Source organism: Salvia splendens, chromosome 4 (genome assembly GCF_004379255.2).
Source record: "Salvia splendens isolate huo1 chromosome 4, SspV2, whole genome shotgun sequence".
Lineage (NCBI taxonomy): Eukaryota > Viridiplantae > Streptophyta > Magnoliopsida > Lamiales > Lamiaceae > Salvia > Salvia splendens.
In genome coordinates, this window is record NC_056035.1 from 4798668 (window position 1) to 4821972 (window position 23305).

The following is a 23305-nucleotide window of genomic DNA, read 5'->3' on the forward strand; positions in this document are numbered from 1 at the left end:
ACCTTGAAGTCCTGCTACTATTTTCTCAATCTTGATTTGGTATAGTTTACTGAAGATGCTGGTGATTAAGTATTCCACATATATAATCTGAACCCTCACTTATCTGTAGTTTTTCATCATTAAGACCCCAGGTTTTAGTTGTTTCAAATTCATAGGAGAAGATTTCATGTCAGAAAGTTGTCAATGCTCAAACGTAACACGTTCGAACAAGCACACAGTTGGGATCTGGAAAATGTGTGAGAAAACTAAATAATGTAGCAGGAAGCTTTCAGAAGTATGATACAAAATTGGATTGAGAACTCCATTTTATCATTCGGTAGAGGCTTAGCAGCAGCAAAACTCCAGTGTTTCTTGACCTGTTATCTCATTTCCTGCCATTTCCTTTATTGCTTGCAATTGCGTGTGCATTCAGCTGATTTAGAAACGGGTTTGGAGCCCTTAAGATGCATGTTGTTGAGCTGCCTTCTGAAAATTACACACAGAGATCATAAGCCTCTTTGTGTTTCTGTCTCTGTCTCTCTGGTGTGGAAATATTTAGCTTACCCGTTTCTCCTCCTCCATGTTAGCCTTGATGAGTGAATAAATTGCAACTCCGGCTATGGCTATTCCGGTACCAATACCAGTTTGTGTAGATATCCTATTGCCTGCCAATTTTTTGTTGCCAGAAACCATATTTAGCCTACATAGCAGTTGAAATTGCGACTGTGTACTAAACATCAATGTAACTGAGTAATTACCGAAGACAACAATGGAGAACCCAATTACAAAGACACGCTTTAGCACGTTCCCCACAGCGTGTGTGAGTGGTGCGACTCTTTCCAGTGTGTTTGTAGCCACCTGAAGCAGCAGAGAATTAGGTTGAGTTTACCTTTCCATAGTAGTCTTTTTAGACAGTGATGATATTTCACCTGATTGTAGAGATGGTAGAACATTCCAATCCAGAATAGATCAGACAAGAACTTCTGCAGTCCAACTTTAGCTATTGCTGCTTTGAATCCATACTGCATTAGTTGGGGTCCCTCAATCTGGAATGTAAGAAAACACAATACTTTCTCAACTGGGGTCTTGGTTGGAAATGAAAAGGAATAGGTCGAACGAAATTCATAAAACAAAAAAACTTACTACGATCGCTGGTGGGAGGCAGAAGAGGAGGGCTATAATGGATATGTATGCATATATGTTTGTACTATCCATCCCTGTCTGTCATTCAGAGAGAGGGAAAAGGGTGTTCAGTGGCTACTGCATTGGTGCATGCTCTACTAAAAACAATATGAGTATTATTACCATAGCTTTCTTTGAATAAATGCTTCTGTAAGTAAATGAAATGTTTGAGATCATGGCGCTGATGAACCCGGTCCAATTAAACGAGAGTTCGGTTAAAGAAGCCATGGACACACCTGCACAGAAGCTATGAGATCAGAACATGGGAGCAGTGGTGAGGGATGAACATAGGAAACATCGATCTTTTCAACCTTACCGAGCACAACAGGGGCTAACGACAGCCAAAGAGGCAGGGGAATTTGATGTCCCAAAACAAACTGTGAAGCAGCAGCACTGAAAAACGGCTCCAATGCTGTTGATGACTACAAATTAATACAAACATAATGTAGAGAAAAAAGAAATCTGAGGAAAGACAAACAGAACTGATAGAGGCAGATATTATAAGTTTCTGCTACCTTTGATGGTGTGTGTGAACGACACAGCAACGGCTGCAAAGGACACGTTCGACATGACATGTCCGAGAGCATGGCAGGCAGCTACCGGAGTGAGGAGCCCCAGGAGTTCCTTATTGATAGGCTGTTTGTTGAAAATCATAAAACTTGAATTTCAGACCAATCAAAAACTGACTTCACCAATGAATGTATGACAGCAAAACTCGAGACAAAATTGATAGCTTACGGCGCGTTTTGGCAGACCTAAAGACCAGCTGATGAGGCAGTATACAACTCCAACAAGAAGATGAATAACTGACACAAAACTGTACCATTGTAGAAATTCAAGATTATAAGAAAGTTAAAGGCATCTTCTATCCATCTGAATTAGTATTATTAGGTGAGAAAAACAGATGACTTACTATGGATATGGGAAATAGTTGTAAACCTTCTTGTTCAATATGTTGAATATAACATTCAGAAAGTACCTGCACCAGAAACAGTTGATGTAACAATCATATGTACTCCTATATATTTGAACATAAAATAATCTTCTCGATTTATCATAGTCATTTCATTTACCAAGTAAAGAAAAAGAATCCAGTTACAAGAGCTGGAAATTTCTCTGAAAAACTCTTTTTAGGCTCAACAAACCTGCAAGAAAAGAAACAATATGAGTTAAACAACACACATTTGCAATAGTACTACAAATTTGTTCCAACCCTTTTGTGAGTTCAATCTCATGGCCCTCTGCATCAGCAGCTGCTGCTTTTACTAGGCGAAAATCCGACAACCGGTGGCTGAGCTTCAAGAGTGTGGGGGTCTTCAAAGATGCAATCTTTTTATTAAGTGGTGAGAATTCCAAATGATTTGAAATGGGATGCACATTTCTGTGACTTGTGCAACACAGTTTTTGGAATGAAGAGGATCTTGATTGGTGAATGAGGGAGAGGTTAGAGATTGAAGCCATATTGAATCAATGATAAAAAAAATCTAACTGGCTGCAAGAATTTGATGTCAACTAACATACAAAAGCTCCAAGAAACACAGAAAACAAGAATACAACGTTGACACCTATGTTTTATGCCTCGGCTTAGGAGATATCAAAGAAATGGGAAATTTCAACAACATTGCAATAAATTTGAGAAATGAATGAGGTTTGGAACACTAGACTAGTTTTGGATGGTTGTGATTGTCAATGCTTTCATGATGCTTTTCATATAAAAGTGAATTATTCTTTGGACTTTTTCGGTGACAGTTTTTTTATTTGTTTATATCAACGGCTTACTTTTGTTAGTAGTGTTTGTTATTCTACCTAATCGGGAAAACTATATTTTCATGGTTGTTATGAGTCGATCGGTTAAGATTCCAAATAAATTTATTTTAAGGCTTCTTAAAAGTAGCATTGATACTCGAATTAGGAAATTGAGGGTAGATGGCTTTGAATGCTACAAATGTTTTATCATTGTATCACATTAATGTAGAGTTCTATACTCTCTTTAATTTTATAGTATGATATGGCATAAATGCTTAATTTTACAAACAAAAAAAAAGTTATCCCACTAAATTGAACCTGGTTAACATAGGGTCAAATTCGTGGGCCACGAGGGAAAGGGAGAGGCCGGTGCTTGGCCTGGACCCGTCTGAGGGTGGGTTAAGCGACTAGTTCGTGGGCCACGAGGGGCAGGAGGAGGCTAGTTCGGACGTGACCACGAGGGGCTGGAAGAGGCTGGTTTGCTTGCCAATGTACCTCGAACTCCGATGTGTGTGTAAAAAAAAAAAACATAGGGTCAAATTCAACTCAAGTTGGCGTATCAAAGTAGGTAAGAGGGAAATTAAATTGCATTATTTATTTTTTATTTTGTGAACGGAAAATAAAAAAGGGAAAATATAAAGGCCCAAAGTTTGTGCAGAGCTCAAGCCCATTTAAGAGGAAAAAGGTATTAAAAGCCCGATAGATTTGCCCCAATTGAATTGATGCTGATTTCAGTCCAATCCCTAATTCCTCTTTCAGATTTTTCACTTTTTTCAATTGTTATTTCTGATCAAACGCCAAAAATCCCAAAAACAAATCTGTTTATGCATTACTGGAAATATTCGAATTCCAGAAACTGCAAATTATTACAATTAAATCGGGGAAAGAAATGGGGCAAATGACAAATGGTAAATCAAAAAAAGAAGTAAAGGAAGAAATAAAAAAAGAAGAAATTCAAGATGAAGAAGACGAGGAGGAGCAGGAACAGGAGCAGGACGGAGTTTCTGTTCACTCGCCGTGCAAAATCAACTCTTCCTCGCTGCGCAAGGTACCAATATCTTGCTCGTTGATTTGATTCGCGTTTTATTTTTAGCGAATGGTATATAATTTTTTCTTTTTTTATTGAATTCTTAGGAGAAATCAGAGGTGGATTTGGAGCTGAGATTGCTTGAAGCCCTCGAAATCTACCCCCCTTCAAAATTGCGAGGTTTTTTTTATTTTTTCTTTTGGGTTTAATTTTTCGATTAGCTAATCTGTTTCTTCCTTTTTCTTGCGTTTTTGGTGTGGAGATCTAAGTTGAATGTTTACGTACGTGCATGCTGTGGATCTATGGCTAAAGATTAAATTAGTGCTTGAAAACTGTGAAATTTTGTATTTGAACGGTGAATTGATATGTATGGATCGATCATCGAAGTTATCTGAAATTCTTTATATGGCGATTTTTCTTTTTTAGCTTTGCAAAATGGTGAGGGAATGAATGTGTTTGCTCCTATTCTTGGATCTGTTAGTATTTCTGTGATGAATTTACTGCTTCTTTATTTCAGCTTTCAATCATTGCACAGTAATTCTCAGGAGAGATGTGATTTTGACTGAAATCCCTCTCTCTCTCTCACACACACACAAGCAGCATAGTTCATAGGATTTGGTAAAATGCATAATGTTACTGTATTGAATATTGTTTGTGTTGATTCTGTTTCCAGGTGTACATCGTCACTTTGTGCTCTATGGTTTAACTGAATACATGCGAAGAAGGTTTGTTTGATTTTTCGATTATATTTTCACTTGACATGGTGAATATGAGCAGCCCTCTTTTCCATGTCTAATTATGTTTGTTCCTTTTTGTGTGTGATTTATGCAGCTTCAATCGTCCATTCACTGCAGATGATGTTTTGAAGTTGGTGGGCCGGTTTTACAACTTGGAAATGGTGGTATGTGCCTTGCCTGCCTTGTTCGGTTTACTCTGCATTCGTTATCGATCTCAATTTGTTCTTCGTCTTCATGATAAGAAGCATCTCTAACCATTCTCGTCCGTTTGGATTTCCAGAAACCGGACGATGAAGATGCAGAGTTTCTGTCCCACGAGGAAGACTTCCGCTTGCCACAAAGCTTTTTTGCGGATGAAGAAAATTGAGATAATATAATCTTTAGTTGTAGTACATAGTTTTCACGTGACCAAGTTTTCATTCTCTTGAATCGCTTTACTTCATGGGTTTTTAGAGGAATATGTGGCTGGATTGTTGTTCGTCTAGTTCTAGTGTGTATGCCACAAATTGATTCTAATGAGTTTAATCCAGTGTTAATGATCTTGTACATATTTGATTGAGTTAATTTACAAAAACTACAACACATTTTTACGGCTTCCGATCTTTTCTGAAACAACCATGTGATAAAGAGTAATGTGATGTCAAATTCTATCAAAAATAAAATTGTATCAGCATCAACAAAAAGGAACCAAATGTGAATAAAGAATTGGAGGATAAAAAATTACAGCAGACTAGCATAAAAGAAATATGTAAATCACCATCTTGTTCTGACATTAGGGATTCAATCTTTAACCAACTCTCCCTACATATGCTGCTTACTTTAGGAAGCTTAAAAACATCACACCCTTTGGAAGAACATGATAAATTAGATGCAAATCTTGCACCATGGCATTAATTCTGCAGGAGAAAATGCAATTTTGAACATCTTAGTAGATATTGATCGGCTGGGATATATGTAAAGAACATCAAGTCAAAATTGATATATGTAAAGAACAACAAATCAAAATTTTACCTCAGCGTCTGCTGGTTTGGGTTCATCATCCTTCACATTCTCCTCACCTAAACAGGGAAAAATGCAGTTATAATGAGTTGTTTGTTTCTACGTTGTGTCTGTTTGCATTTTAAGACGAGTAAAAACGTATATACCATCTTCAGGCAAATCAGAGGTCCAGAGAGTGAGGTTGTCTCTCAAAAGCTGCATAATCAAAGTGCTGTCTTTGTAAGACTCTTCACTCAGAGTGTCCAAATCAGCAATGGCTTCATCAAATGCTTGCTTAGCCAAATGGCAGGCCCTGCCAATTATTACACACAAAAAAGGTTAACATCATTGATGTGAAGATATCGAAGAATGATGCCATGCATTAATGCTTCTTAGTAACAATATTACCTTTCAGGAGAATTCATGATCTCGTAGTAGAACACTGAAAAGTTCAAAGCAAGACCAAGACGGATAGGATGGGTAGAGGACAGATCTGTATTAGCAATGGCTGACGCAGCCTACATTTGGAAAAATGGAATGTGTAAGAAATATGATCAATTATGCTTGACTAGATTAGTTTATTAGTTATCTTTGTTGAGTATCATGCCTCGTAGCCCTTCAGGGACAGATCCGCTGCCTCTTTCTTTTCTTGGTCAACCTTGAACTCAGCAAGGTAGCGACAGTAATCACCTTTCCTGAAAATTACAAGGTACAGAGCTCAATCAGTGAAGTCAAATAAATTTTAGTCAGAATGAAAATGTAAAGTTGCATGAAGTTCATCTTAACAACATCCAACAAATCTATTCTCCAATCCTACTCTCTGTGAAATCGGGCTCTTACTCACTAATCACATATAATGAAGGGTTAAAGACTCAATTACAATTTACAAAACATATGCCTTCTTTTCTCTTCTTGTTGATAGTCAGTACGAATAAGGTGCATCACACTGCTTGAGAGTAATGAACAAGATCTAATTCTTAGCATACTACTAGGGAACATTGTCTGTGATCCCAAGACGAAGAAAGAAGCTAAGTAATCAGAACAGAATAGATATGAAAAAACTTTGTTCCCAGAAGTCGAATAACAATTTCACTCACATCTTGTGGAAGAAAACAGTTGCTTCAGCTGATCCAGAAGAGGGAATGAGATGCTTGTCAATGACAGCCAGTATGTCCTGGCAAATCTTGGACAGCTCGTTCTCTACCTTCAGCCGATACTCCTTAATCAGCTTCACATTGTTCTCATGTCCCTTGGACTCTTCCTTCTGCTCAATGGAAGACATGATTCGCCATGAAGCTCTACGAGCACCAATGACATTCTTGTAACCCACAGAAAGTAGGTTTCTTTCATCCACTGACAGTTCAACATCTAGCATTGCAACGTTTTTCATGCTTTCTACCATTTCTGCAAAGGAATCATTCATCCCATTAATATGTTTGATTAGAACTGAACCCCAGGGAAGCTATACTTATTATTATATATTTATATTGACCATAGAAGATGATAGCATGCAAACCAATATACCACAGAATAGCTCTTTTCCTCGTTTCATTCGAGAAAAAGAAAATAGTATAATTTGTTAAATTTCTCCTCTACGACTCCAAAATCTAAATTACAAAATCCTCAACATAAGTGATTTGCAATGAAATGAAAACCAACAGATTAGCATAAACATAAACTTCGTTACATAGAAAAATGCACAAAACACATACCCCTATTTTGAATCAAAGATTCCCATTCTAATCTTCTTATCAAGCGAGGTAAGGTAGTTGATATCTAATCCTATCGTTTTCTAACTCAGAAGCAAACCTATTCAGGTAACTGAGCGTTCACATTGCATCCATTTGGCCGATAGATCACACACAATACACAATACACAAGATCCCGTTGTAAAACAATTGCCGTCACACGAGGCAAAATCACTAAGCAGTTTCACATCTACACACGAAAACGTCGAAACACACGGGCGCGCGCTCGAACATATAAACATTGTATAAATGTATATGAAATACAAACACACATTGCACGAAAAAAAGATGATTCATACCATCGTAGCGCTCGGCTTGTTCGGCGAGCTTGGCCAAGTAGACATGAGTCTCTCTCTCCTTCTCCGTCGACATTTTCTCGATTTTGCAGGTTGGAGATGCGGAAGACGAATTGCAGGAGTAAAAGGAAAAAATCTGAGCTGTTTCGATTTTGTTGGGGAGAGTAGATGAACGAATGAATGAGAGAGAGAGAGAGAGAGAGAGAGAGAGAGAGGGAGAGGGAGAGAGAGAGTGGAGAGAAAATTTAGGGCCGTCTGATGAGGGTCATTTGTGTAATTTGGAGAAAGTGAGGGCGCAAATCATGGTATTTCTGGGAACTTGTGGTTCACACGTGTCTGCTTATTCTTCTGCGTCATGAAATACAAGACGTTGCTGTCGGCCTTTTTTAGGAATTTCTAAATTTTTTTAAATGGGCAAAAATGCTTCTACTTTCCAAACAACTATAGAAAACAAATACACTTTCCTCTTGAGTCATTTTTTTATTTTAGAAAGTTTTTTCATAGCTAGTCATTACCATATATATATTAATTTTTTTCTTTTATTTTATTTTATTCTCTTACTTTATTCTCTCTATTTTATTCGCTTTTCACTTTATTCTCTCAACTTTTTTTTCTCTCTTACTTTTTTATCTATTTATTTAAAACATTCAATATCATTTTCTTAAACTTCGTGATGAAAAATTTTGCCTAAACTATGAAGAGTAGAAACGGAGGAAGTAGTATGTCATTTATAGTGTCATAATTTTAAAACAAACCATTCATGTGTAAACAATATCGTCCAAAATGAATATAAGCAAGTTAGTTGAAACTGAAACTGAAATGTGATTCACAACAATAAATAGCAAATGGGAATGAAAGAAGATAAAATTGCAATATCTTTTACAACTGAACTTGATCGATTGTAGCTAGAGAAATACAAATACAATTCAATTACACAAATAATTAATAAAATATAAAAACCACAAAGAACGACTTAAATGAATTGCTACAATCTGTTTGTCTGTCTGTCTCCTTTAGAGTTGGAAAAATCTTCTTTTCCTTTGAACTGTGGCAGCAAACATCCCTCAGATAGATATCTACAACCTCCAAAATTTCTCATCTTTTGAATGAATTACATTTGATCTCCAGAAAAACGTGTTGGAAACCACATATACTTCCTCATTGCTATAACTACATCATCACCATAACTGAATGTGATTTCATCTTCAGTGTCAAAAACCAGATAGTGTGTGTGCTTGATCAGATGTTCGTTCAAAAACGAGCGGAGTGTCATAGGGATGGTGAGATCTTCCATAGAAGGAGACCTCATTTTCTCAGAAATGGTTTCTGGCATACTAGCAGGCGCTGCTCGCTGCCATCTTGAAGGTCGATGACTCGGGCTTCCCACCGGAGCTGTGTCACAAGAGTTCGTGCAATCTCTACTTGACCAACCTTATCAGAAATTATAACCCATCCCTGCGAGCAAACAAAGTTCAAGAAAATCAAGACTTAGGTAGCCTTATCAAGTGAGAATAATAAGCATATGGTAGATTACCTCAGGCCGAAGAATGCGGTCCATTTCAAAAATTAAGTCAAGCATACTGCATCTCTCTGAAGCAAGGTGTGATAAAAGTCCACTTGCGTGAAGCATGTCATATGTGCGAGGGTATGTGGGGAAAGGTTCACACCTGCAGTATAAAATTTGGGACTTTTTAAGTATAAATATGATGATATGGAACTTTCAGTCGCAATGTAGAGTGTGAGCAGGGGAACCAGAATTAACATCTTACCAGTTATGCAAGACACCCGCAAAACCTTGATCAAGAATGGCAGCAAGTGTGTTAGGTTGACCCATGGGAACGACATTCATTACCCATACAGACTTTCTGGCTTCCAAAAGGGCAGTATTTAAACCTCCATAACGAGCATTCATGTCCATCACATTTCGAACCATATTGTACGGGGGCATTGGGTCTTCGTCACCAGGTCTCTTTGGATGGTCAGAGAAAATTAAGGGAGAAAGAAGTGACCAATAATTTCTTAAAGCAGATCTCCAGTACACTGAGTCCTCAAAAAAATCCTTAGGATTTATTCCTGTAATCAAATTGAAAGTAATTAATTTGTTTGTAAGCTAAAAATGGCAGGGCCTACCAAGTACCAAGCCTGGATATTCTACATCATAAGGCTTCCAACTACGTGTAACATACCATGGATCGCAAGCTCAGCAGGACTCAATGAACCAGAAGACCTGTTCTGAATTGGAATCCAACGCTTGGTACCAACCCCACTTATACACTGTGCAAGTGGTTTATGGTAATATTGTCCATCCTCCCTATTGCAAAGGGGGAAAGTCCGCTTACTACAATCCAAACCAAAAATTTTTAACAGAATTAGTAAGAAAATAATTGGGCTATATGATGAATGAAAATAAATATTGCCAAGGAGAGTATCAAAAACAAAGACAGAATAAGAACATGGTGCACGTGAAACTGAAAGATATCGATTGAATAATAATGAAGTAACTGTTCTGACCTGGTGTAGCATTTAGTGTCAGTGGTTTTCTGCCAGATGAAAGTTTCGTCTTGCTGAGCCAGAAGATTCCAGCAAAGCTTTGGCATAAATTCTTCAAGAGGAGTAGCAATGGCACCTTTACTTCCTTGCCTCCTTCTGGGTGAGGTTAAAACAAAGTACCCTCCAGGTTTGAGGACTCTATCAACTTCAATAAGAAACATTCCATCTGATAGAGAGTAGCACGTCATTAGCAACAGAAAGCAGACAAAACTGTCCCTGTTCTAGAATACAGTCGCTTGAGTTTTCTTGTTTAGTTATCATAGAAAGATTGACCTCAACTCAATTGAGCACACACATTATATATAACTCTAGCAGAAAAGTTGGATTTACATATAATGTGATTCAGACATATAAAAAGGAAGGAAAAGCATAAATCTACAACCACATTAAAAACCAAAATACATACACAAAAGACTAAATTGATTCCTATTTATCCAATCATAACGTTATTCATTGTGTGTTATCCAACAAAATATTTGCGTTATCTTAATTGAAATTTTTCTTCAATTGGAAGTCAACAATTGATACCTTAGTGGTCATGATTTTTTTATTACTCTGAGATACTCTTGCTCTTACTCAATACTGCAATTCATTACAATTATTCTTGCAAAAAATTTGCCCACTGCCTGTCCTTACTTCCATAAGTATAATAGACTAATCAGAAAGAAACACAAAGAAAATCATACAAAACATATAAGACCACGAAAGAATGTCCCATGACAAATAAATCCTAGCCTTAAGAAAAAACAGATCGAAAGAACAATATCGTAGAATGATTGAGTGAAGTACCCTTGTCATCCCACAAAATACCACACTGAGTACAGTGAATCATGTCATATGATAAGGAAGGAAATGGTAGTTGTTTTGAGATGAAATTTCCAATGACGGCTGGGAGACCTCTCTCGAGAGCAACCTGAACTTGGCTGCCAGTTGTTTCATATGCCGCCATACAGACTGCCATCACCTTAAGTGAGAGCAGATGTGCACCAAAGCTACCGAAGCCACACCCAATATCTAATACATTGTGCACCTGCAAAGCAGCAGGAAAAGAATTTAATATGATGGAACAAATATTAAATGACATCCTGCAATACTAGTTCCAAGTGCAAAAATTACTTAAGTCTTAAACAGCCAATATGTTGTCCTGACTCATAAAATGACATCTGCGGTGATTAAAAAACTTACACCAGCTTCACGAAATTCAGTGTCACTCCCCAGTCCTATCATCTCAGCGATCTGGTGAGAGTAATCTTTCACGCCATCAATGACCATCTCATCATCTGAATGAAATGAAATTTGATTCTCTTCTAGTAACATCAGCCTAGAGCAGTTGCAATATCAACATTTCAACTTTTTTTTTTCCTCGTAAAGTTATAGTACAAGAAATCTTGTAATCCTTCCCAGGTAATTACAATGCATAAAACGTAAAAAGATAAAAAGGATTACCTTTTTGTCATGCTTCCCGATGAAAGAAATTGGTCTTTGCTCAGCTTCACATTTCCACTCCATATCACATCCCTTCCACCTGGCCAGGTCAAAGGGATCTTATAATCCTTTGGCGGACGAACCAAACAATACTCTTTATCTCGTGATACTTCACAATGACGATCAAGGTCCTCCCCATCTTTAAAACCAGCTAGCAGGTTAGCAGACGAATTGTAGCAAGGGACATAATTCTCTCTTTCCTTCCCACAGAGATCAAAATCCTTTGAAGGATTGGTTCCTAATTTTCGCAATTCCAAGTAATCATTGACAGCTTGCTCTTTCAACCTTCTATAGCTCGAATAAATGTCAGGTCTTGTAGGATCAGTCAGGGAATCAAGTTGATTAGAAGGAGAAGATCCCAATAGTGCCACCAAAACTAATGCACTAACCACAAACAAAAGCAACCAGTTGAGTGGCGGTTTTGGCCCAAAGGTCAATAATAGTTTATTGTACCAAGAGCTCCTCATGTCCAACTCGTGTGATGCTCTTCAAAATGAATGCAAAAATTTTCCAAATGGAGTTTGGTTATTGCTCCAACTTCATTCTCCAACAACTTTGAAGACCATAACCAATCATCAGATATATTTTATCGCGAATTATATGAACAAAACTCCAAACTATCTCAGCTAGAATCGGCTCAAACCAATAATTGAGAATCCACCAAACTATACAACCAGCTGTAATTTCACATAATTCAGCTATCAATTGTCAAAATATCAATACGATCCTAAGTTATGACGTATGTATTCAGATCGCGCGAACTTTCCCTTTCAAGCCTGCAAGCATTGCAATCACCAACTGCCTCACTAAAAGCCAAATTAACCGCCACAAATACGCAAAACACCAATGCCGAACTCAACGAAATCAAAACAAATTCAGTTCTCAATCAATCACCACGCGAATTAAACAAAAAAAGCCTCCAGATCAAGCCAAGCCTGCATTACGCCATTACAAAAATAATTCACTAATAGCATTCATTCCAAAAATCCACCTAGATCTCAAAACTCAGATCAGATCCACAACGCAGTACAACAATACAATCAGCATTACCGCGAAACCAAAAGCAGCAAAACACACAAACGCACGAGAAATAAATTTAAAAAAGAGGTGTCAATTGAGTTTTTGCTCACCGGAAGTTCGAAGTGCGGAGATACAGACCAAAAAAATCAGGTGTCGACGGCGGTTAAGCAGCAGAGTTTGGATTCGCCATTGACATCTAGAGAGAAAACTTCTGAGCAACTTTTCGGAGGTTCTCTATAATTTAATGGCTGGATTTGATATTATTTGTTTATTATAGTATTAGTTGTTTAGTGTAACAGAAATTCCAAATGGTTATGATTTCTAAGATCCAATCTGCCGAGGCTCGAAATTTCAGGTAACACAAAATCAAGCTTCAATTATTCTCTTCGTATATTTTGTGTTCTAGCCCACCATTTTATTCTTATTTGCACTTTCACACCACAAACTGTCTTCCTCTTTTCTGTTTCTATTTCGAGATTGTTTCTTAATCCAATTAAATAATCCACCTTGAGCAAAAGTCTCTATAATAGGAAAAAGAATAAATATCTTCTAAGTTTACACAATTAGAATAGCTGATAATCCACTCAATTAATTTATTTTCAAAAACATTAGTAGTACTATTTAATTATTAAGTATTAACGAGATTTGACCATTGATTAAAGGTAGTACTAATTTATTACTATTACTATTACTATTACTATTACTATTACTATTAAAATCTACAAACAGTTGTAGCTTAGCTTTTCATATCGTTTGCAAAAATCACATAAAATTTAGAGAATATGTCGGATTTGGCTTTACTAAGGATTTCTGCTTTTGTTGGATTTTTAGGGTTTTTAATGTTCCTATGCAACAAAATCTGGATTTGATTAGATTTTGGTGGTGATACAATATAGTGATTTTGTGAATTAATCTACTTTTTATCCTTAATTCGAAGTGTCAAAAGTACTTTATCTAAAGTTAAGTTTATTATTCAGATCTACCCTATATATACTGATTTAGACAAGTTTTACTATTCAGATCTAACCTTATCTCTACTGAGAAATAATTGATCTGGTTGTGCACTTGTGCTACATTCATTTATTTGAAATAAAATATTATAGAAATGCAACATCTATATAAGATTTGCCTACTCGTGCTACATTCATTTAATGCTATCTACATTAAATACATTTCTTTTTGGGAAAATAATTTAAATTCCCACTAAAAAAATCACAAAAAAGTGTTATATGTATTCAGATCGATTTAAAAAAAATTAAACAAAAAGTGTTCGGTTCTAACTAATACTACTACTAACTGTATAATTAAAGAGAGATTCTGCCAGTAAAAAAGTGACTCTTTCGTTTATTCATTCCTATCTGGAAAGTGGAAAATAACAAAAAGAGTATAAGCCTTGCTTTAAATAGTAGCACTAGCAAGTGGTACAACTGTAATTAATACTAAAATTTATTTCTATCTTAAATATTGAAATACTAAAAGCTGCGAATGGACGACCAAATTTAATGTGTAAACAGCCCAGAATTAAGGAGACATATACAAATATAATTCCAATAACCTTATTCCTTATACTGTATTTTCACAATTTTGAATTAGTAATAAGCTAAATATATATATAAAAAAGATTAAAGGTTATACCTCGGCTGCTTACTTGAACCGACAATATTATTACGCCTTTATTTAGATTATTATTTAATTGGTGTAAGCTGGCGTAGAATCATTGCTGCTGCGTGATATTAGGTTAGGGTGGTTCGCCAAACCATTATCAAACGTAAATAATGTTATACTCCTAATAATTAATCATTAATTTATGAATGTAAAAGTGACTTTGTTCAACCATAACAAAAACCATTCGTTTAGTGGTGATTTAGTAAATAAAAATTAATTTATTGATTACAATTTCCTTGAATAATATAATAATCTTATGACTCTTATATTTATTAGAGTCATCATCATCCCTCATCTAGAATGAGTAGCAATACATAATAGTATTGTTAGATCTTTAAACATTAAATAAGATTATTAAATTATTGGTACTACATATTTTTTTGTTATTTTTATAAAAAATAGTAGTACTATCATTTTATGGCCAGCCGGCTACGTACATATACATATTTTTAAAGAAATTCCGATATTTCTTAAGAATGGCGTCATCAATTGTAATTCAATTATCCTCTATTATATAAAAAAAAGGTGTCTTCTTGTCTATTTTTTTTATAATTACATGTTAATTACGTTACGAAAAATATGATTTAGTAATGATTTGACACCATGACCATCTAATCATACAATTCAGTGAATTCACTATGCCCAGATTTTAGTACATTTAAGAATGGTGCAAAACTGAAACGATTGATTAAGCAATAAACATAATTTAAGCAATATGATTTAGTAATGATTTGACAGAATGAAATGATTTGTGTTGCGTAAACATTAATTTAAGCGTTGACATATGCTTCACGTTGAATGAACTATCAATAGAAATAGACTATTTAGAGTTGACATAAATTTTACTGCATAATTGATAAAGTCGGAGATGATAAGAAAAAATAGTTAAAATTGTGTAGTGGATGACAGAACTCATAAATAATAAAGTAATAAAAGAAAATGAGAAAATTGTTTTTGTAGATGAATATGAACTATTTTTATGAAATGGACGAAAAATGAAATATAACCTATTTTTATGAGATGGAAGGAGTAATATTTTTAAATGGGTATATGTTTCATAAAATGGGAGGGAGTAATATTTTTAAATGGGTATATGTTCCATAAAATGGTGTATCACGCGTGATTTATGTTTGTGACATGTGTTCCACTTCCTTGTGCAGCTTATTGTTATAGTGGTGATATAGTTCTAGATATATAAAAATTGGTTGTGGTATTGTGTAGATCTTGGTTATAAATCTATAATTCTTTGGTTTCTTATATTTTGTGAGATTGACCATCTATCATTTTATACCTCTAAAGAAATGAAGCGAGTAAATCAGATCCTTACAACCTACAATGGTGGAATGGGCTGGGCCTTCCTATACGATACTAAACCATAAATCGTTGGACATTCCATTTATGTCCATTTTTGGACTTGCTACTCAAATACATTTATTTTTAAGGTTCACAAGCAGGTCGGGTGAAGCGAGAAGATATCATGATGTTCATGTCAACTAATTATTTTGAAAAGAAATATGCAAAACTTTGATTGATTATAGTTTAAATAAAACTAACCATCTGTGTGTTACTTGCTTTTTGTTCGTTTAAGGCTCCCAACTTATAGAAAAAAAGTCCAAATAAAATTTTCTCATTTAACTACTTAAATAGGTCAAATGGGAACATACAAAATCCTACCTTTAGGGCGTGTTCAGTGTTCGCCATTCCAAATGTATTGATTAAATTCCTTTGCTATTTGTATAAGGTTGGGCCCACATATTCTTAAATCAATTGGCTTGTTCGAGGAGGCAGAAATAAACTCATATTTGCATTTATGGTTTATTTATTTATTCTCTTTATATGAGTGTGTTCCCAAAAATACCCCTTCAAACTCCAAACAAAAATTTTCAGCAGGCATTACAATTTTCAACTTCTTTTTGTGCATCAGACCAGAGTCTCCAACAGCATGGTGAAGAGGCGTATCCCCTTCCATACCAATAGTCTCCAACATTCGCTCCACACTGTCATTAGCAGAGCTTAAAGTAGTTGGGCAATTTCCAGATAGCCGGATTCATCAATCTTACGATCAAAAGCATCTACGGCTTGGCGGAGGGCGTCGAGGTTGCCAGACTCGGCAGCTGAGGCGAGGGGACGAAGGAGAATAGGTGTATCGGAATGATCGATGTCATCGGCGTAGTCGACGCCTTCTTCCTTGAAGAGAGCGGCGGCGCCTTCGTCGTCATCACATTGTCCATCAGCCACCGCCATCTTTGGAATGATCCCTCTGCAACAGCACTACAATTTTCAACCTTTTTGATCAATCTAGTTCAGAAAACAAAGATTGGATGAAAAAAAGGGCACCAAACAAATTAAAAGAACGAATTTAATCAGAATGTAGTACTAATCAGCATAACAAAAGGTAGAATGAAAACCTTATGCCCCCTTTCAATGTATTTCATCGCCACGAGCTCTTTCCGCCTCCTTGTTTCACATAAGGCTCACCACACCAAAATTTCCACTCCCTAAATCCATCACAAGTGCATAAATCTATTTTTTATTCTCTTCTCGCTCCGCTAAATTGTGCACAAAATCCCAAATTAGCCAACCACACAATCACGGAAAAAAATCAACCTTGCTCCACACCCTACAATAGCTGAATCACGGAAATCAAACGCCAATAAGAAGAAAAATTGAATTGAATTGTAGAATCAAAACGGAAAAATTGGGCGAGAAATCCGGAATAAAGTTGCGTTCAATTCTGGGGTAAAAACATAATATCCCCTTCAATTCGGGGTGTGAGCAGCGTGCCCAGAGTAGTTTTCCAAAACGCCGATGCACGCACCGGCTGTATGTCGGAAAAGAAAGAGTGGATGCCGGGTTGCCTAGGTTTGCCAAATGTGAATGTGAGGAAGGAGAGAGAATCAGCGATGGTAAGGGAAGATGAGGGGCAAAAATGTAATTGCACAATCATTTCTTGATGTAAAAAGTGAAACGAGAATTGAAAATCACCTAGTTCGTCAGTTTTTTTTTTCTTGCGTTAAATGCACTGAATAGTGCGGGCTTCCCCATATCTAACGGGCTGGACAGTAATAAAACCATAACCCTGAACACCTGATTTAGCCCAGAATTGAGCCCATTTCTGGGCATTTCAGGGAAGGTGAACGGGTCCTTAGTCTGTAGGAACCGTCCATATTAAGAAAAGAGAGAAAAATGACATAAGAGGGGAAATTGTGCTCAAGTTTCCTGCACAACATAGTTCTCAGTTTTCGCTATCAGCGGAGGTCCAAATGTTATCCGATTGTCTTGAAATTTTATCTGGAGGTAGAAGACTTGTCAAACTTCATTCTAGAATGTGGCTGGAGGTGAAATAATCGTCTATATTGAAGTTGTGTTGAATAGTGTTCTACCTCCAGTTAAAATTTCAAGACGATCGGACAATGTTTGGACCTTCGATCGCGATGAGTAGCAAGACTTTGATATGTGGGAAACTTGAAGAGCACAATTTTCCCCTGTTCTTTGTTTCTAAACGTTTTTTTCTCTCTCTCTCTTCTCATCAGGGACAGTTCTATTTCCCCACAAGGTAAGAGTTCTAACTAAACACATATGTTCTAACTAAACACATTTTACTGAGTTCAAATACACAAGATGATTAAGCAAGCACAAATTAAAGGGCAAAAGAAAAATAATACTCCCTCCATCTCACCTCAAGTGATCAGCTTTCCATTTTGGATTGTCTCATCCCAATTGATTGATTTCTTTTTTTAGCTAAAAACAAAACTTCAACCATCTCTTACTTTATTATCTCTCTTACTTTATTGTCTCTTTCTTATTTTATTCTCTTTTTATCTCTCTTACTTTTTCTCTCACATACTTTACTCTCTCCACTTTAACTCAATACATATCATTTTCTTAATTCCCGTGCCGAAAAGAAATCTATCACATGAGATGGAACGGAGGGAGTAAATGATAGTATCTCCTAATTTACTAAGGACCCGTTCACCTTTCCAGAAATACCCAGAAATGAGCTCAATTCTTGGCTAAATCAGATGTTCACCTTCATGGTTTTATTACTGCACAGCCCGCTAGATATGGGAAAGCCCGCACTGTTGATCAGATTTGGGGCAGATATGAATCTTGAAAATTTGGTGGTATTTGAATCGAGCTGGAACAGTGCTTCCAGATTTGGACACAAAATGACTCATCAACCCTCAAGCTCCAGCTAACCCACATCCATCTCTCTCGATTATCTCCAATTTGAAGCAAATCTCTCATTCCTTCTCACCGTCGTTTGTCCTTGGCAATATCTCCTTGAGTGGAGATGGCGAAAGCGTGCGCAAATACGTGCAGAGGGGAATTTTCTTCTGTTTTTATGGTGTGTAGTGGGAGAAATTTTGTTTGAGTGGAGAAGAAGAAAGAGAACGCGATGGGATTACTCCTCACCCTTTTTAAGCTCCGACGACCGCCTGCTGCTTGGTTAGTGGTGGAGCAATAGGGTCAATTTTGGCTGCACAATTTTGGAGAGGAAATGAAAAATGGGTTTTTCTTAGTTTGCTGCCTCTCACCTCAACGGGGCTAGTGCATGGAATTTGTAAAAATTGACAGGGATATATTTGTCCAACAACTTGCAGCATTGGGGTCAAATGAATCCATCTTTCCAATTCTGCACATCATTTCGGGTTTACCAAACAAACACAAATGAATACATTTTCAGTGGGCCCCACAGAATTATTTCCTTCCAGAATTATTTCCTTCCAAATCAATTAGTCATATGGAAGTTGCACCACTCACATATTTAAAGAAAACTTGTTATTACATTAGGAAAATGATACTCCTATCTCATTATTATATCTAAGCTGATGTAACAATTGAAAAGGTGAATGACGTATTGGATTGCAAATAAGGTAATTTTACCGCAACTTACGACGTAATAATGACAATATCATATTGATTCCTTATTCACAATATAGATGATATTAAATTTTCGATAGTGATTAATTGCTACATGTGTCAGTGCCAAATATGGGATTTTGTTTTAAAAAATAAATACTACGTACAGTGTATATTTTATTGTAATTGCAGGTATAAAAATTAATTATACCGATACATTTATTAAAGAAATTAATAATTATACCGATACATTTATTAAAGTTAGTATTATTTTGTAAACTGTACATTATACATGTATTTCTCCCATGATTAATAAAATGCAAACTCTAAACATTATACGAACTACAAACTATGATCTGGACCGTTTAAAAATGTCAACAGATGACAAAATAAGAGCAACAAAAAATGTCACACAGTGTCAATGGTTGATGCTATGTTGATATTATGTTAACATTTTTTGTTATTATTATTTTGCCATATGTTAACATTTTCTAATGATCTAGATCATAGTAGTTTAATTTGAAATTTGTACAGTATTTAGAGTTTGCATTTTATCACTACTCCATAACATGCATATTAGAAATCCAACACACAAACTTAAATGAAATCTTCTTTGTATTTATTTATGATGATGATAATCTCAATTCGGGATGAAACTAAAGAAAAATGTTAATAGACATTTTTTTATTGATGATTGTGGATATGCAGAAGCTGAATGCATCAATGCTTGTGTAATTTCGAGTGATTGTAAAAGCAAATTCTCCATTTTTGTTGGTAACTCTTTGATCGTCGAGTTGGCAACGAAAGTGACGGATTTGCCTTCACAATCTCTCTTAATTGCTTAAATTTTGATACATTCGTTCATACTTAATTGAGACAATCATCATCATAAATGCGGAGTATCATCTTAGAATTGGCTTGAGGCAAAACGTTGAAAAGATGGAAATATCTGATGTGAATCAAATAGTATATCTTTATTCCCATTGCTTTACATGATTTATATGGTTTGATGCTCACAAAAGTATGTTTTATGGTGTAAGAAGTAGAATGGTTGGTGAAACGGGACATGGGATGAAGCTCGGGATGAGCACAAGGTCATTGAAGAAAGTCGTGCAAAATGGCCAATTTGACAGACTGCCCAGTTTGCGTAGAGTCCAGAATAGGCTGAAAAAGAGCCACCCGACCGGGTGAATTTCATGCCTAAAAATACACCCGGCCGGGTGAAAAAAATGCGAAAAAAGGTCCAATGAGCCCTCAAAAAGAGCCATCTGGCCGGGCGAATTTCATGCCCAATATTTCACCCGGCCGGGTACGAAAATGCAGTAACGGCTGAATTCAGTTTTCATATAGTTTGGAGGCAGTTATTTTTGGAGGGGGGGGGGAGACAGACAGATTTGGACGAAAAAAGTGAGAGAAAAAGAGAGAAAGAGAGGAGGAAAAAGAGAAAGAAGAAATTCCGGCCGGGTACCAACCTGATCCGAAAAATATAATCTATTTGATTACCCACAGTCAATGTTTGACATAACCAGTAGAATGGATATTTTTGTAAAATTTTGGATGAAATTATTTTTTGTGTTAAATTTATCAAGAATTAATAATATTGAGTTTATACTGTTTTTCGGTTTAGCTTTATATTTTATTTGATTAGTTTTAATTACAGCTCAAATTTAAGAAATTGTTTAGTTAGGTAGGATTAGGAACATTAAATTTGTGGGTAAATTTTTGTCGGTTGATAACAAAATTCATTCGATTGATATATTAACATTTTCGATTATATCACGATAAATGTTGAATTATGACAACAATTTCGAATAAATTGCCACAACAGTCATTTCGTGCTTAAATCCGGCAAAATCTCTGTTATTAGGTGAAATCATTTTCATTACTCAAACTGAAGCCTACATTCATTGGTTAGTTTGTCTAACTGTCGCTTCTTTATTGGATGCTTATATGCATAAAAATGTTACTATGAAGAAGTCTTTACAGTAAAAACTATGAGCTGACTTCAGATTCTTGAAGAACTAAGCAATTTTGATCAAACAAAATTACAGAACTGATGAACACATTACACACAGTCGCGCTTCTCTCGATCCTCGTCGCTCCATCCTCATCCAAAGTCTCCATCTCGGTCGCCCCAAGATCCGTTTCCAAATCGAGCGACCCAGTGACGATCAAATGGAGTGGCCTCGATTCGCCCTCGCATCTCGACTGGCTCGGAATCTACACCCCGGTGAACTCCGGCCATCGCCACTTCATCGGCTACATCTTCCTCTCCTCATCGCCTGGTTGGCAGTCCGGGTCGGGCTCCATCACAATCCCACTCGTCAACATGCGATCCGACTACCAGTTCCGGATCTTCCACCCGGACAAGACGGACCACGACCACAACCTGCTCCCGAGGACCACGCACCTCCTCGCGAAGTCTGACCCGGTGACGTTTGAACCGGGTCGGGGGCCCGAACAGGTCCACCTGGCGCTGACGGGCGGGGACAGGGAGATGCGGGTCATGTTCGTGACCCATGATGGGAATGAGAGCTTTGTGAAATACGGGTTGACCCAGAATGGATTGGACCGGGTCGCGGGTACGGAGGTGGCCCAGTATGAGAGAGAGGATATGTGCGATTCGCCGGCCAATGACAGCGCTGGGTGGAGGGATCCTGGCTTTATTCATGATGGTGTCATGCTTGGTTTGAAGGATGGGAAGAAGTATTATTATCGGTAGAAAAAATTCTCACTTTTTTTTTCTTGAATTATTATGCTTATTAGTACATTCAAGAGGCTTGCTAGAAACTAGAGATCATAAGCTCGTCCAGATTTTAGTCTAGTAATGTGCTTAAATTTGCATAAACTATGGCAGGTGGGTAGTGATTCTGGGGGGGGGGGGGGGGGGCTGGAGCACAATATACAACTTCGTATCTCCAGTTAAGGATTCGAGTGAGACGATAGCTTTCTTGTTCGGAGACATGGGGACTGCTACACCCGACTCAATGCACAAGCGTACACAGGAAGAAAGCATCTACACAATTAAGTGGATAAGTTGAGATCTTGAAGCTATTGGCGACAAACCTTCGTTGATATCACACATTGGAGGTATAAGCTATGCGAGAGGCTATTCTTGGCTATGGGATAACTTCTTTTACCAGATAGAACCTGTGGCTTCCAAAGTTCCATACATGGTGTGCATTGGCAATCATGAATATGATTGGCTGTTGCAGCCTTGGAAGCCCGACTGGTCCAATGCGGTCTATGGCAAAGACGGGGGTGGAGAGTGTGGGGTGCCTTACAGTCTCAGGTTTCACATGCCGGGGAACTACTCAGAGTCAACCGGATCAAGAGTCCCTGCTACTAGGAATCTTTACTACTCATTCGACATGGGAGTAGTCCATACCAACATGCAACATACTATATAAAAAAATACTCGCTCTGTCCCTAAAAATTTATCACATATTTCCTTTTTTCGTCTATCTCTAAAAATTTGTTACCTTTTACTTTTACTATTTTTAGTAGTGGACCCTACATTCCACTAACTCATTCACACTCACATTTTATTATAAAACTAATATATAAAAGTAGGACCCACGTGCCACCAACTTTTTCAACCCATTTTCTATTACATTTTTTAAAACTCATGTCGGGTCAAATGGTGACAAATTATTAGGGACGGATGGTACTGGGGTTTGGTGCCCCTTGCACAGCGGAAAACTTATACAAAACAAATAAATCAGGTAAGGATCTATTTAACCGATTATGCGATTAATCAATTCACATGTTAAACAGATAATTGCACGCTAGAACGCAAATAATTCATGCTCAAAGAAAGTAAATCCTAAAACATGAATTATACGGATTAGTCATTTTACCTTGATGATTCTCCAAAGAATCAAAGATTGCTTGCGCCTTCTCCACGTGATGATCTTCAATACTAGACCACCGAACTGTATCTCGATATCTGGGTGGGTTGATGATCTTATCAAAATACTAGGACTCGAATAAGGAAGACAGAACTTTCTCACGGAGGAGAGTTGAAAA

At 36.9% G+C, this 23305-nt stretch overlaps 4 protein-coding genes and 1 pseudogene across 4 annotated transcripts; 2 read left to right on the plus strand and 3 right to left on the minus strand.

The window, feature by feature from the left end:
• Positions 1-132: 132 nt before the first annotated feature.
• On the minus strand, positions 133-2844 carry LOC121798047 (triose phosphate/phosphate translocator TPT, chloroplastic-like). The gene is made up of 12 exons (XM_042196871.1): positions 2375-2844; positions 2235-2306; positions 2075-2140; positions 1900-1978; positions 1677-1797; positions 1478-1573; positions 1285-1397; positions 1123-1200; positions 909-1025; positions 738-837; positions 544-644; positions 133-465 (listed from the first exon to the last, which is right to left on the minus strand). The coding sequence occupies exons 1-12, from the start codon at positions 2620-2622 to the stop codon at positions 439-441; spliced, it is 1218 nt and encodes a 405-aa protein (XP_042052805.1). The 5' UTR covers positions 2623-2844; the 3' UTR covers positions 133-438.
• Positions 2845-3626: 782 nt separating this feature from the next.
• LOC121798050 lies at positions 3627-5221 on the plus strand. Its single transcript, XM_042196873.1, has 5 exons — positions 3627-3955; positions 4042-4114; positions 4608-4659; positions 4766-4835; positions 4952-5221. The coding sequence occupies exons 1-5, from the start codon at positions 3797-3799 to the stop codon at positions 5036-5038; spliced, it is 441 nt and encodes a 146-aa protein (XP_042052807.1). The 5' UTR covers positions 3627-3796; the 3' UTR covers positions 5039-5221.
• Positions 5222-5319: 98 nt separating this feature from the next.
• LOC121798048 (14-3-3-like protein GF14 iota) lies at positions 5320-7941 on the minus strand. The gene is made up of 7 exons (XM_042196872.1): positions 7697-7941; positions 6747-7053; positions 6257-6344; positions 6058-6167; positions 5817-5962; positions 5683-5729; positions 5320-5567 (listed from the first exon to the last, which is right to left on the minus strand). The coding sequence occupies exons 1-7, from the start codon at positions 7767-7769 to the stop codon at positions 5562-5564; spliced, it is 777 nt and encodes a 258-aa protein (XP_042052806.1). The 5' UTR covers positions 7770-7941; the 3' UTR covers positions 5320-5561.
• Positions 7942-8513: 572 nt separating this feature from the next.
• LOC121798051 (probable methyltransferase PMT5) lies at positions 8514-13340 on the minus strand. Its single transcript, XM_042196874.1, has 9 exons — positions 12859-13340; positions 11690-12663; positions 11429-11564; positions 11033-11273; positions 10205-10409; positions 9880-10031; positions 9463-9766; positions 9228-9360; positions 8514-9148 (listed from the first exon to the last, which is right to left on the minus strand). Exons 2-9 carry the CDS (start codon positions 12193-12195, stop codon positions 8999-9001), a joined length of 1827 nt encoding a protein of 608 aa, XP_042052808.1. The 5' UTR covers positions 12196-12663; positions 12859-13340; the 3' UTR covers positions 8514-8998.
• Positions 13341-21332: 7992 nt separating this feature from the next.
• Positions 21333-22686, plus strand: LOC121800346 (annotated as a pseudogene).
• Positions 22687-23305: the final 619 nt, after the last annotated feature.

Bases quoted from the DNA above. Each gene is read 5' to 3' on its own strand.
- LOC121798050 (XM_042196873.1), top strand. From the start codon at position 3,797: ATGGGGCAAATGACAAATGGTAAATCAAAAAAAGAAGTAAAGGAAGAA. The intron at 3,956-4,041 runs GTACCAATATCT...TTGAATTCTTAG, and splicing joins ACTCTTCCTCGCTGCGCAAG to GAGAAATCAGAGGTGGATTT. The intron at 4,660-4,765 runs GTTTGTTTGATT...TGATTTATGCAG, and splicing joins ACTGAATACATGCGAAGAAG to CTTCAATCGTCCATTCACTG.
- LOC121798051 (XM_042196874.1), bottom strand. From the start codon at position 12,195: ATGAGGAGCTCTTGGTACAATAAACTATTATTGACCTTTGGGCCAAAA. The intron at 11,274-11,428 runs GTAAGTTTTTTA...GCTGCTTTGCAG, and splicing joins CTGAATTTCGTGAAGCTGGT to GTGCACAATGTATTAGATAT. The intron at 9,361-9,462 runs GTAAGATGTTAA...TTTATACTGCAG, and splicing joins GCGGGTGTCTTGCATAACTG to GTGTGAACCTTTCCCCACAT.
- LOC121798048 (XM_042196872.1), bottom strand. From the start codon at position 7,769: ATGTCGACGGAGAAGGAGAGAGAGACTCATGTCTACTTGGCCAAGCTC. The intron at 6,168-6,256 runs GCATGATACTCA...TTCCAAATGTAG, and splicing joins TGTCCCTGAAGGGCTACGAG to GCTGCGTCAGCCATTGCTAA. The intron at 5,730-5,816 runs GTATATACGTTT...TTCCCTGTTTAG, and splicing joins CTCTGATTTGCCTGAAGATG to GTGAGGAGAATGTGAAGGAT.
- LOC121798047 (XM_042196871.1), bottom strand. From the start codon at position 2,622: ATGGCTTCAATCTCTAACCTCTCCCTCATTCACCAATCAAGATCCTCT. The intron at 2,307-2,374 runs GTTGGAACAAAT...CTTTTCTTGCAG, and splicing joins GAGATTGAACTCACAAAAGG to GTTTGTTGAGCCTAAAAAGA. The intron at 1,979-2,074 runs GTAAGTCATCTG...ACAATGGTACAG, and splicing joins AACTATTTCCCATATCCATA to TTTTGTGTCAGTTATTCATC.